General features: G+C 56.8%; 1 protein-coding gene and 1 long non-coding RNA gene across 6 annotated transcripts in view; one reads left to right on the top strand and one right to left on the bottom strand.

Annotated features, from left to right (window-relative positions):
* Positions 1-13,785, bottom strand: part of LOC118907337 (uncharacterized) — a 209,454-nt gene that overhangs the window by 75,218 nt on the left and 120,451 nt on the right. The window lies entirely within an intron of this gene.
* KCNQ1 (potassium voltage-gated channel subfamily Q member 1) overlaps positions 1-13,785 on the top strand; it is a 324,142-nt gene that overhangs the window by 236,361 nt on the left and 73,996 nt on the right. For all 4 annotated transcript variants that reach the window (XM_036875806.2, XM_036875805.2, XM_036875803.2 and 1 more), the window contains one exon: positions 11,794-11,869. In XM_036875806.2, the coding sequence (XP_036731701.2) occupies positions 11,794-11,869 (76 nt within the window). The remainder of the gene's footprint in view (positions 1-11,793; positions 11,870-13,785) is intronic.

Genomic DNA, 13,785 nt, shown 5'->3' with positions numbered 1-13,785 from the left:
GCACGGAGGAGCCACGCCTTCCAGGAGGTGCAGGCTCTTCAAAGGCAAGGTGGCCCCAAACTCAGCCCAAAGCACCAAGGGCTTGGGGTTCAAGACAGAAGCGGCCTAGGGAGTGGGCGGGAGTCAGGGTGGTGCCTAAGAGGTCTAGGGGTGGGGGGCATACAAGCAAAGTTGGGGAGGGGAGGCAGCGGAGCCCAGGTCCCCAGAGCGGAGCTCGGGGTCTCGCAGTGCCGGCTGGAATGAGCGCTCCGAGGGCAGCAGGCTCTGTCTCCCTGGCCTTTGGCCTCCTCACCTGCACAGTGGCTGCACCGTGAGTCCGGCAGCATGCGCCTGGTTCACAGGTGTTTGGGGAATGTGAGTGCATGAAAACAGGGGTGAGAGATGGGAACAGTGGGGAGACCAGGGAGAGAGCTGGTGCCCAGGGCCTCAGTGGAAGGCCAGGGCCCCCACCCTTGGTCTGGTGGGTCCAGAGTCCAGCCAGAGGTGGGGTCTCTGGGGAAGGGTGGAGCCCTCCATTGAGGGCGGGGGTCTTGGGGTGCAGCCACAGGGCTGTGGGTGGCCTGGTGGGTCGGGGAATCTGAGAGTGTGGGTGAGGAGTGCCCACCCTGCCCCGAGCATCCCAGAAGGGGCTTTGTCCCAAGACGCTGGTGCAGGAGCCCCCCCGTACATTGGTGGCTTGTAACGCCCCTAGCACCTCAGACAGGACTTGTCTGCTCCCCACTCCTGAGAGTAGAAAGGGAGCCCCCAGCCCCTGGAAGTGCACTCAAGTCTTCCTCCGCTGCAGCAGGCCCTCTTAGCCCCTCCAGGCAGCCCCAGGGGGCCTGGCAGAACCTTCTGGCTCCCGAGTCCCAGGGCTCACCTAGCTTCCTGCGTCTGCTTGGAATCACACGGGTTTTAGTTCCATCTTCCTTGCCCGCCCAAAAACCCGAATGGCCGCAGAGGCACTGGCCAGGACTGGGGTCGCTGCGTAATTCATAAGGCTTTTGGAAGGAAATGCACACAAACCACTCATCTAGACGAAAAACCAGTCAGAAGCCCATGTAATTCTTCTTAGATGTTAGGGGTTTTCTCTCCCTTGTTTTAATCAACAAGTTCCCAATAAGTCATTTCAGTGAGGCCATTACTGACGGCTCATAATCTCCTGTGGCCGCGGGCGAAATGGGACCCCTGGCTCTTTAGCTGAAAACACTTTTCTTGTTTTCTTTCTCTCCTGGAACCAGGCCAGCTCGCCAGTTCCATTAACTTAATGAGGCTGACAGCCTGCAGCAAACGTGCTCATAACCCGCCCCGGGATCTGAATGGGGTCCCCCCAGCCTCCTGCTCACACCCGACCCAGCCCGCTCTTTCCCTCTGTCTGTTGCCCAGCCCCTCCCGGGGACAAAGCCTGACAAAGATGCGTTTCTTCCCAGCGACTCTGCACAGGCAGCCTGAGGCTTTCCGGCCTGCCACCCGCCCCATCTGGGGCACAAGGATGGTCTCCCCACACCCCAACGGGGCCAGAGCCTGGCCACAGGGATTTCTTCAGTGCTCATAACCTCCAAAGCTCAGAGCTGCATGGCTGGGGTGGCTCTCCTGGGCTCTGAGTCCGTCCGAGGCCGTGTCCTTGTTATGGTGGAACCTCAGACCTCACTGTCCTTTGCAGGCCCTCCAGCCTGGGCCTCCAGAGGTTGAGGAATTTGCCAGAACCAGCCGAGGCCCAGCCTGGGAATCAGCTTGGGGCTCTTTCAGGCCCCATCTCCCATCCCCTGTTCCCAGGGAGAGCCCCAGGCCCTCGGGAGGACAGAGGCACCAGCATTTGGGAGAAGGCCTGGGTCACGGGGCAGGGGCCGCTGCTGGCAAAGGGAAGGGAGGATCGAGCTACATGTCCAGCACAGGCAGCAGCCGCAGGTCCCGACAACCCCGCTCCCTGATGACAGGACTGGAGCCCCGCCTGTTGTCTTGGGGGCTGTAGGAGGGATGGGGGGGACTGAGGATGTGGCTGTGGGTTCCAGAGCTGGTTGTCCAGGGTCACAGGCAGCACATTCCCTTCCCAGCAAGCAGGACCATCTGCCTGTCTTCCATGTGCCCCACATCCTGTCCCTTCCACACCCTGCTGAGCTGCTTTTCCCAGAGGCTGGCGGGCTATGTGGGCCGTGGCTCTGAGGACATGGCTATCCCAGCAGCCCTCAGCCAACAGCACCGGCAGTTTTTAAACAAGAGCTGTCTCTGTGCTGCACCTCGCACTGAGAGTGCGGACGGGGAGGCAGGCTGAGTGTGCCCCAAGAGAAAGGTGGCCAGCAAGTGCCTGAACCCTGGGGGCTGTGCTGGCGTCCCTCCCTGGCAAATGAGACTGCACAGCGCCGGGGCACGGTGCAGTCACTGCTAGCTGCCATTACTGGCACATTATTTCTGGCATTATTATTGAGGTCACCTAGAGCCCTTTCTGGGGGCACCATGGACAGCACTGCCCGCTTCCCCGACCTCCCCGGCGTCCCCCTCCTGCCCTCACTCGGGCCCCCAGCCACATGGGCCTTCTTTCCCTGTATCTGTCCCCTCCCGGGCCTTGGCCGCACCATGTTGGCTTCGCCATCGCCAGAGCTCGGCTGGCAGAGATGGTGTGAACCACGCCTGGGGGCAGGGCTGTTCTGGGCCACGGCACCCCAGCAGAGGTCAGTCTCCTGCCCGGTTGCTTTCAGCCCCAGGAAACTGTCCCCGGCCAGCTCTCCTGCCCACTCACCTGAGTGGAGTTAAGTCGCCCGAGGCAGCTTTAGCTTAATTGGGGTCATCTAGACCAAGCTGAGTGAGTTAATGGAGTTAATATAAGCTAAACTGAACTGACCTGAGTTGGCGAATTGAAATGAGCAGCTTGATGCTGTGATCGGTGCTGGCGCAGGGGGGTCGCTGAGGGTCCAGGGGGACGAATCACTTCCTTTCCCTTGGTTCTGAGATACACTGAAACGGGTTGTTTGCTAAATCCATTTCCATCGCCTGTCCGCTGATATCCTGGAAGAATTTCACTGCCGACCGGGGAGAGGTCTGCTCTGGCTGGTCTAGGCTTGGGGGCCGGGACAGGGTTGCTCTGATTTATGGATCCCTGACATGAAAACAATCTCACAAAGCCTTAAGATGCAACAACTTCAGGGAAAAGCGAAAACGCCTTCCCTTGGGACCAGCCCAGAGCTTGTGTTCTAGTTGGTTGGGGCCGCGGTGTGCGGAGCCAAGCAGGCCCCGCAGCGTTTGGACGCCGGTAGGCAGGCAGTAGGGAGCCATGGCAGGATTCGAGCCAGCAGGTCACACGATCTGCGTTTTGTCCCTCGCATTGGAAAGCCCTGCTGGCAGCCACACTGTGGGGGATGGGTTGGAAGAAGAAGGCTGAGCTGCAAGTGCAGTGGGGGGGTCTTGTCGGTGGGTTTCAGCCCCGGGCAAGTTCACTATGGATTCAATGAGACCGAGGAATGACGATGGCATGTTCTTGGGGTGCGAGGGTTTATACTCGGCTCTATCCTCCTGTTCTCCCAGCGGTAGGGCGAGCACTAGACTCCTACCTGCATCCAGCCGCCTGCAGGTCTGTAACCCACCTCGTCTCAGCCTCCGCCCGAGCACTGGGCAGAGCTCTTCACACAGTGACTCAGTCGGTAACAGCTTCTTGCCTGCAGATGTAGGAGCAGTAGCCCAGCCGTAGGCCAATCACATCAGCCAGTAGTTTAGGTTCGGGTGATGATCCTGGCCATCGGAGCTCCCCTTTCTCCACAGTGGGTGGGGGGCTGCGGGTGGGGCTGGGAGGAGGATCTGCCCAATCCCAGAGCCACCTGAGGAAAAGGTTTCTCCCCAAGAGGCATGTGCCCTGAGCAGAGCCAGGGGCTGGGGGTGTCCCCAAGGCCCTCCCCTCCCCTCCAAAGCCTGCCCTGTCTCCCCAGGGAAGCAGCCAGCACCTTCCTGTGCCTTCCCTCCAAGCTCCTGCTCTCAGGAGTGATCCGCTGTGACCGGCCCCATTTGCAAGGTGAGCCCTCCAGTGGTTCTCAGGGTGCTGAGTCGTGCAACCATCACCAGCCCCTGGTTATCGAGCATCTTCATCACCCCCCAAGAGCAGCCTGTACCCATCAGCCGTCACTCTCCATGGCCCCTTCCCACCCTCCAACCTGCTTTCCATCCCTGTGGGTTGATCTAGACAGAATGTTGCCTGTACATGGAACCCTATAGTAGGTGGCCTTCTGTGGCCGGCTTCCTTCACTCAGCATGACCTCCTCCACACCCACCCATGTGGTGGCATGTGCCAGTGCATCGTTCCTCTTAATGGCTGAGTGACAGTCTATTGAATGGCTAGGCCACACCTTGTTTATCCACTCCTCAGGTGATGGACACCTGGGCTGTTTCCACCTTTGGACTATTACGCAGAAAGCTGCTGTGAGTGTTCGTGTCAAGTTCCATTGCAATCCTGCCTGGTGTTTGGAGGAACCGCAAGGCTGTTCCTCAGCGGCTGCCCCATTTATACCCACCCGTCCTTGGCAGCCTGTGTTGTTATCTTGCTTGTTGTGGCCAGCCCAGCAGGTGAGGAGTGGTCTTGCATTCCCTTAATGGCTGATCATACACTGAGCATCTTTATGTGCTGACTTGCCATTCAGGTCTCTTGTTTGGACAACTGTCCATTCAAGTCTTTTGCCCATTTTTAATTGGATCAGTTTGTGATGTGTAAAAGTTCTTGGTGTATCCTGGGTACACGAGCCCTTTGTCACTTTTATGATTTGCAAAAAACAAAACAAACAAAGCCACCAGTAGACACCGCCATTCCTTGTGCTGTAACGGAGGGAGACTCAGAGGCGGGTGAGGCAGTTTTTGAGTGTGTGGGCCCCTAACCGATGGAATAAGCCATTGGTGAAATGAAGAGAAATGGGGCCCCAAGGGCAGGATTTCTGGCATGGGGAGCTGTCCACACTGGGAGAAGCACGGCTTCGTACTGCCTGTGTGCCAAGCCCGGGGCCAGCAGGGCAGCACCATTTCCACGGCCACTTCAGTGAGTGAAGGGGAATGTCCTAACCATCCTTGGTCCCCATTCCTGGTTTGGACTTGAGTTCTGATGGGCCACAGACCAGCTCAGGCCCATGCAGGGGCTTCCTTAGCCTGTGGGGAGGTGAGGAGACTTCAAGCCCTCCAGCCCGGCAGGTGGGGACCCTGGGGCCCTCAGGCAGGCTCACTGTCTGCTCCCACCTCCAGGCCCCCCCTGGGCCTACACCAAGCTGGGTGTGGGAAACAACGTGGGCCATTCGGCTTTCGCCCCAGCTTGGGTGTGAATTACAGCCTCAGTTGCGCCCCAGCTTGGGTGTGAATTATAGCCTCAGTTGCTCAGTTGCAGTTTGCGCTCTGGGTGCCATGGCAGCACGGAGGGGAGCTCACGGGCCGGGATGTGGCTGGATGTGAACTGGGGGTGAGCTCTGGCCAGGAATGGAGGTGTGGGAGACCCACACGTGGGCGTGCATATGGCCCTTGGTGTGGCAGTGGTTTGTGGACACAGGGCCCTTGGTGGGAGGAGGCTGCACAGAGCCACAGCCACCAGCCCCCATGTCTCCGGGGCTGGGCCTGCCCCACTGCGGCTCCGGCCTGGATGGCCGGTCAGGGGGGCTGCAGTGGGCCAGCTGCAGGGCTGCCCCAGGGTCAGCTCAGGGTCAGCAGAAGACAGGTACGGTGGATGGTTGCCCTTTGCTCCACCTGACCGCAGTGTACAGTGACCTCTCAGATGGAGGCAGGGCCACGGCTCACTTCACCGCCTGTGCCGAGCGGCTTTTCCCGGAGGCTGGTAGGCCGTGCGGGCAGGGCAGGCTGGTTTGAATTATTGGGATTGCACAGCTCTTACCCCGCAGGGTGCTATTTGTGTCTAATGAGGTCGCCTGACTTGGCCACAGATGTCCCTGCACGTACCCAGAGCTGGAGACTGGAGCTGCTCCCAGGAGGATGGGTCAAGGGTGGGCAGGAAGACCACAGAGCAGTGAGCACCCATCCAGCCCAGGCGGGCAAAACAGGGGCCTGAGCAACCCCACTGGGGGACCTGAGCACCACACCACCCCACAGATGGGGACCTGAGCCAGGGCGGGATTGTGGCTGCCCCGCACGAGGACAGAGCCAGCCCACACTCTGGCCCCTTGACCTCAGGCCAGGTTGCGCCAGCAGCCTGAGCTGGGGGGGGGGGTGCTCCCTGTGAGTTGCAGGTGGAGGGGGTCGGGCTGCCCAGAGGAGCTGCTGTATCAGTCAGGGGCGAGGCCTCGGGTACCGGACGATCCAGGGCAAATCCTGGTGCTGCTGACAATCAGCTGAGCGACTTGCCCCTTCCGTTCCCTCCTCGGTAAGACGGGCTGCAGCTGACAGCTGCCGCCCAGGTTTGTCCTGAGGTTGCAAGGAGCGCTTGGGAGGCTCCCAGAAGAGCCCCTGCCTGCCCCCCTCGCCCCCTCCCCGCTCCCCCATAGACCTTCTGGCCTGGGAACAAAGGGCAGGGAACACGAGAGCTGGGGTAGAGACCGAGAGACAGGTGTGTGCATTTTATATCCTAAAAAAGGAAATTTGTGTGGCCTCGTTATAGAGTTGAAAATAGGCATTATGGGATACAGAGATTGTGGAGACTTTTCATCCACCAGGACCCACACTTTGGGGAAACCTTCCCCTGGAGTCTCTCCCCCTGAGCTTCTGGGGAAAGTTTCCCTCAGTGTCCGGTGTCCTAGCACCTGGGTAGTTCCACAGACGTGCTGAGGCTCCACTTCCCCGGGGTGAGGGTCTCCCGCCTTCCTGACAGAGCAGGCGCCAGGCAGTGAGCACACGTTGCCAGGCATTTACTGACAAATGGGGCAGGCCTTAGGGCTTGAACTAGGGTCCCCACCTCCCAGGCCCTTAGGCCTCTGAGGGGAGGGCCTCTACAGGGCCTCCCTAAACCCCATCCTTTGGTGAGACCTAAAAGAGAGTTCCCAAAGTCAGCCACTTCTGGGGGCCAGGCGAGTACAGACTCTGGGGGACCAGAAGGCTGGTTAATGGAGAGGTTCCCGCAGCCCCGGTGGGCCGTCCTGGGTGTGCACCTTCAGGGACCAAGTCGGTATGGGGGCTGGTCCTCTGCTTCAGCTGGGCCTCAGGCATCACTGGGGACGGCAGCCTCGTCTCCCCACGAGGATAACCCTCTGACCCCCATTTCATCATTTCTGCTCACACTGTTATTACTGTAGCACCCGTTGTCTGCGGGGAGTACATCCCAAGACCCCCAGTGGATGCATGAAACCTTGGATAGTATTGGACCCTATATACACTATGTTTTTCCCCTACCCATACGATAAAGTTTAATGTGTAAATTAGGCACAGTGAGAGATTGAAAACAAACTACGACGAATCTGTTTTTCCTTCACAGTTTCACACTCAGTCCATTCTTACTATAGATCATAGCAGCTTCAACATACAATTTTTTCTTCTTTCCTTGTTAAGCGGAGAACTTACCCCTTTTCACTTGAAGGAAGCACTTTACAGCTTCTCTTTGGCGTCTCCAAACTGCCAGCATCTTTACTCTTGCACCATTATTAAGTAAAACAAGGGCTACTTGAACACAAGCAGTGTGATACTGAGACAGCCCTTCTGATGACCCAGACAGCTGCTAAGTGACTCACAGGTGGGTAGCACATACATGGTAGATCCTCTGGACAAAGGATGACTCACGTCCCAGGCAGGACAGAGTGGGACAGCATGATATTTCATCATGCTACTCAGAATGCCACACAATTTAACATTTGCGAATTGTTTATTTCTGGAATTGCCCATTTAACATTTTCAGACCATGGCTGACTGCAGGTAACTGGAACCATGGAAGGCAAAACCACAGATGGGGGTAGGGGGCGGGGGCTACTGTATTTCCTGCCTTCTGTTTACTTTGGGTTTAATTTTCTCTTCTTTTTCTAGTTACTTAAGGTAGAAACTGAGGTCATCGATTTGAGACCTTTCTTTTCTGTTGATAGAATCATTGAATACTATAAATTTCCCTCTGAGCACTGCTTTAGCCGCCTCCCTCAAATTTGGATGTATTATGTTTTCACTTTTCATTCAGTTTTAAGATGTTTGCATAAAATAGAGGTGATCTGTTCCTGGAAAGTTTGGTAGAATTTGGGATAAAACCATGTGTGCCCGGTGTTTTCTTCTAGGAAGATATTTAACCACTGCCTCAATACCTTGAATAGTTGTAGGGTTATTCCAACATTTTATTTTATTTGACTCAGTTCTGGTGAGTTATATTTTTTTCTAAGAATATGCCCATTTATGTCTAGGTTTTCCAAAGTTGTTGGCATATAGTTGAGAGTATTATTTTATCATGTTTTAAGTCCTTATTTGTAGTATTGTCTTCTTTTCTTTTATAATATTTTTATTTGTATCTTCTCTCAATCTGTCTTACCAGAGCTTTTGTCTATGTTGTTAGTTTTTTCAAAGAACCAAAATTTTGCTTTACTTAGAGATTTTTGAAGATTTACACAAGGAGAAAGATATACCATACTCATAGATAAAAGACTTAATATTATAAAGATGTCAATTCATTTCTTCCAACTTGATCTGTAGATATACTATAATTCCAATAAAAACCCCAACAGGTTTTTTTTTCATGAAACTTAATATGATGATTCTAAAATTTCTGGGTAAAAGTAAAGAGCCACAAATAACTATGACCTTCTTAAGAAGATCAAGGAAAGACCTTCTCTTCCAGGTATCAGGACTTGGTCTGAGGCAATAGTAATTAAGGTACTGAAATGTAGGTGCAGAGGTTGACAGTTAGCCCAGTGGAATCAAACAGAGAGTCCGGGAAAGACCCACACAGGTCTGAGGCTTTGGGATATGACCAAGATGGCACTGTGGATACCTGGAATAAATAATCATCCCTAAAGAAAAAGGTGAAGCTAGGCCTCCATCTCACACCGTATACAAAAGTTGCCTCCAGATAGATTAAATGTCAAATGCAAACCTTCTAACTCTTAGCAAATGTAGGTTAGTTAGTACCTTTCAAATCTTAGTGTAGGAAAACATTTCTTACACAAGACACAAAAGCATTGAGTATGAAAGGAAAAGATTGATAAATCTTTTTATATAAAATAAGAGCTCCTGTTCATCGAAGGACACCTTAAAGAAAATGAAAAGATGGTTTACAAACTGGGATTCACGTCGCTTTTTTACAGCTGCTCTAACAAATCCCCTCAAACCCAATGGCTTCAAATAGCGCCCATTTACTACCTTTGTGTAGGTCAGAAGTCTGACACTGCTGACCGGTCTGAAAGGTGTCGGCAGGGCTGGCTCCTCCCGGAGGCCCCAGGACAGAACCCATTGCCTGGCCTTTCCCAGCCCCCGGAGGCGCCCGCGTCCCTCGGCTCAGGGCACCTTCCTCTGTCGTCAGAGCCAGCACCCTGCCAACCTCCGGCCTTTTTCCCACAGTCACAGCTCCCTCCAACCACAGCTGGGGCAGGCTCTCCACTTTCCAGGACGCCAGTGTCTAATTAGGCCCACCTGGGTGATCCAGGGCCATCTCCCCATCTCAGGGTACATAACTGAATCACTTCTATAGAGTCCCTTTTGCTGTATAAGGTAACAGATGTTTAGACCACCTTTGGGGGACCCTTTGCCTGCCACAGGAGTGGGCAGACCTAACATACGAATTGGCAAAGAATAGACAAAGTTATGTAGACAACTTCTACCTAACTAATCACTAAGAGCACAATACCCAGAGCACAGCTCAGAGACGTGCTCAGCCTTTCACAGCAGAGGAGCCCATGAGGCCAGTCGGTATGAAGACACCACTTACACTCGACTCATTGTCATGAGTAATGAAGTCTAACCTTGAGGGCTGTGAGGCCAGGGCCTCTCCTGCACTGCAGGTGAGAGCACACAGTGGGGCCACCATAGGGAGGGCAGTGCAACATCCCACACCATCAAATTCACATCCCCAGTGACCCAGCGGTGGCATGCCTGGGTATGCACCCAAAGAACATTCTAGCCTCCGTCTAGCCTGAGAAGCTCGCCAGGGGTATGTGCCTTGGGGCTCTTCACCAGACGCGCGCCTGGCCCCTAGCCACGTGCCCATCACAGGAGGAGAGCGAATAAACTTGGCATGTCTACACAAAGGAGTATTTTCCACCAGTCAAAGCAAAGGAACAGAGTGTGGATTGTACCATGTGGGTGCATCTTGGCAACATCATAGCAAGGACAACGCACGGTGCTTTGTTATAAAGTTTAGATCACTAAAACAACTAAGTGCCTTTTGCAGGGGGAGCGGGGAATGCATATAGACTTGATAAAATTACGTCAACAGTAAAGCAAGGAGTGTAAGGAACATGGACCGAGCTGGGTGGTTCCTAGGGTGGGGATAGGCTGAGTCAGGGTCTTGCTTTTACTTTGAGCGGTGGGCTCCTGGGATTTCTGTAGTGTTTAGAAAACAATATACAAGGTGTAAAGAATGAAACACCACAACCAAGGGAGATTTATTCCAGATAAACCAGGCTCGTTCAATATCAAAAATCAACTAATGTAACCCATATCACATCAGGTGTGTCAGGGGTGTAAGGGGGTGTCAGGGACTTCGTGAGGCCAGTGACCCCACCCCAGAGGAGGAATCTCAGCAGCGCAGGGGCCTCCCAGAGCCTGCTTAGGCTCCACCCCAAGCCTGTGCACGTAGGCGTGTGAGCGTGTGAGAGGATGTATTCAGCGTGTGAGTCCTGATGCGTGTAAGTGGCTGTCCTCTCCTGCATAGCAGTATGCCCTTAACGTCTGACACGTTGGTGCTGGAGTGCACACAGCAGCCGCGTCCACTCTCTGTCCCACTGCCCCAGGCCAGCCCACTCTCCAGGGGCACCCGTGGGCCTGGCAGAGGACTAGGGAAGGCTGGGGTGTCAGACAGGCTGTCTGTGTAGGGGGAGATTCCTGCTCTGCAGACATGCAGCCTGGTCCCTGGCCAGGACTCTGCCCCCAGCCAATACCACCTGCAGGTCAGAGCGGCTATCCTGCCCCAGGGGGAGCCTCCTGCAGCACCTCCCGGGGCTTCCCTCACCACGGCCCCCAGGCTACCCACGCCCGGGCAGGCAGAGCCACGGGCCAGGCTGGGCTGGGGTCCCCTCGGGTGCTGAGTCCCACAAAGCTGCCCACATCCAGCTTCTTTATGTAGTGCTGGCAGCACCATGAAAGAGGAGATGTCGCCCTGGTCCCCCGGTCTCCTGGCCCCTGGGTTCCTAGCCCTCCCCCTGCTCACTCCGTCTGCTGGCCCAGGAGCTGGGCACCCCTGAGGCCTTCTAGCCCGGCCATGTGGTTGGGGTCTGAGTGTGGCCCCCATGCCCTGTGGGAGAGGAAGAGAAGGAGGGAGCGAGGTCCCATGTGCATCTCAGCCAGCACCCCTCCACCTGGGCCCCTACCCACACTGCCCCCAGAAAATCACCCATCCTACTCCTTGTTTGCACGCTCTCTGCATGATACTGGTGAGGGGCCTGAGGGCCCGAAGGCAGCAGAAGCTTCTGTGGCTTCTGTGGCTTCTGTGGCTCATAGGACACAGCCACTGCGAACCCAGGACTCCAACTCCCACCCCACTTCCGAGGGACAAGCGAGCCCAGGGTCTCAGTGAAGCCACCCTGCTCGTTAAAAGCCTCTGCCCCTGGCCTCTCCCTGCCCTGCCAATACATGGACTTCCAGGATTTAAAGATCCTCCCAGGGAGCTGAACACTTTCGTTTAGGGAAGGACCCAGCCCGAAGCAGCAGGGGGCACTTGGGAAGGCACCCAGCCTCTGGCACCCCAGCGGCCACTCTCACGCTCCTCTCTGTTTTCCACTGCAGGCTGCGGGAGCACCATCGGGCCACCATCAAGGTCATTCGGCGCATGCAGTACTTTGTGGCCAAGAAGAGATTCCAGGTGGGTCCTGCGCCGAGTCCCCTGCCCTTGGTCAGCCCCGGAAGCCCCTCTCCCATCCGCTACAAGGCCTCCCTACCCCGCCACATCCAAGATGACCCTTCCCCCATCAGATACCCTGGGACAACTTCCTTATCCTTCCCCAAGGTGGCAGGTCCTGGAAGGACATGTCCTTGGTCGGTCCTGGCCCTTGGGGGCTCACTTGTAACTCCCCCTGATTGCCCAGCCCATCTGGGGAGTGACATGGGAGGGATTCAGAGGGTACAGAGCCTGCCCTGCCTCCCTCAGGCAGGAGGAGGGGTCCTGCAGGCCCCAGAGCTCTGCCCCATGCTGGGCAGTGCCCTTGCCCCCCATTCCTGTGTGTGAGTCAGGAAAATGGAGGGTAGGCGGTTCTGCTGTGCCCTAGGGGACAGTCTGCCTTTCCCCAGAGAGCGAGGGTCTCCGAGGCAGGGCGGAGCTGGGGCCCAGGGGCTTCCATCCCCCGGCAGCACTCCATCCGGGGCTGGGTCCCCTGCAGCCCAGTGGAGCCCCCAGGGGAAGCCAGTTGGTGGCAGGCTTGGCTCCAACCTTCTGCTGTGGGGACAGTCCTGGGTCGAAGGAGGGAGGCCCGGCTCAGCTCGCACTCCAATAAAATGTAGATTAGGAAGCAGGCACCCTTGGGGGGAGGGTGTGTGGCCCTTCTCTTTGCAGAAGGCCTGGCCACCAGTGCCTCTAAAAAGTGAGCACCCAGTGGAGTCAGGGCTGCGGGGTCACCCTGGGGCTGGCAGCAATGTCTAGATCCCCTTGGGCGTGCTTGCCCAAGCAGCAAAGGTGGGGGTGACCTGTTCACAACCCCCAGAATTGTCATAGCAGTGCCGGGAAGAGAACCAGCACCCCTACATTCCACCCCGGCCCCTGCGCCCCGCTCTGGGCTGAGCCGTCCCGGCCAAGTTGCAGGACTGACACAGGCCCCCTCACCACCCCTCAGCAGAGCCCCTGCTCACCCAGGCCATGAAGGCAGGCTCAGAGCGGGGTTCTAGGTGCAGACCCCCACCCAGGCAGCCCTGGACCAGTTCTCCCCCCATCAGTAATGGCAACAAGAGCCCAGGGGGGTGGCACGGGTCCACGTCCACGCATGGGCCCACTCACAGCAGCCCTCGGGCAGCATCTGCCATGAGCATGACTGCCATCATTCTGAGCCCAGCCCCTCCCCGAGGCCCTTCCCCGGCCACCTTGCGCCTCCCACCAGCAAGAGCAGTGTGTGGCCCCTCGGCTCAGCAGCCAGCTGCTGGCCCAGGGGTGGTCTGCACACGCAGTCCCTCGGTGGCATTCTGCTGCCTGTCTGCCCCGCCCCGAGGCTTGGGGGGTGGCCTTTCATGACCAAACCGAGCCAAGTCATGCTGAGTCCCACCAGGGCCTGGGACTTCTCATTGTCACAACAGAAGACTCCTTGTAGGTGCCAGTCTCAGTCAGCTCCAAGAGGTCTGCCTGGCAGTGTTCTGGGCGAGACCTGGTGCCCCCAGGTTGAGGGCATCTGAATTCTGTGGCCACTCCTTCCCAGAGGGCCTGCTGCCCTGGTGGTGCCTGGCAGAGGGGCAGCTTGGAGGGCAGGAACTGACAGTTGGTAGGAGAGGCGGGCCCAGCCTCCTGGCAACAAGGGCCCCCTCCCCATGGAGGGGATTTCAGGAACCCCCCCTTAGGGGTCAGGTCTGGACAGGGCTGTCCCCCAGTGACAGGGGAGGCTGTGGGCAGGGCCAGGATATTTCACCCTCACTGGAGGGCAGGACCCAAGACACAACCCTGGGGGCACGGAGGGGTCAGTGGGGAACCTTCCAGGATGGAGATGGTCCCCAGCCTGAGAAGCTGGGCCGCCGAGGCTCTAGAGTAAGTGCCCTTGGGGCAGAGCCCCTCACTCCCTGCCCGAGGCATGGCAGGGATGT

This window comes from Manis pentadactyla, chromosome 9 (assembly GCF_030020395.1).
Source record: "Manis pentadactyla isolate mManPen7 chromosome 9, mManPen7.hap1, whole genome shotgun sequence".
In the NCBI taxonomy this organism is placed as follows: Eukaryota; Metazoa; Chordata; class Mammalia; order Pholidota; family Manidae; genus Manis; species Manis pentadactyla.
The sequence above is the reverse complement of the archived record's forward strand: the minus strand, read 5'-3'. Positions and strand labels throughout refer to the sequence as shown.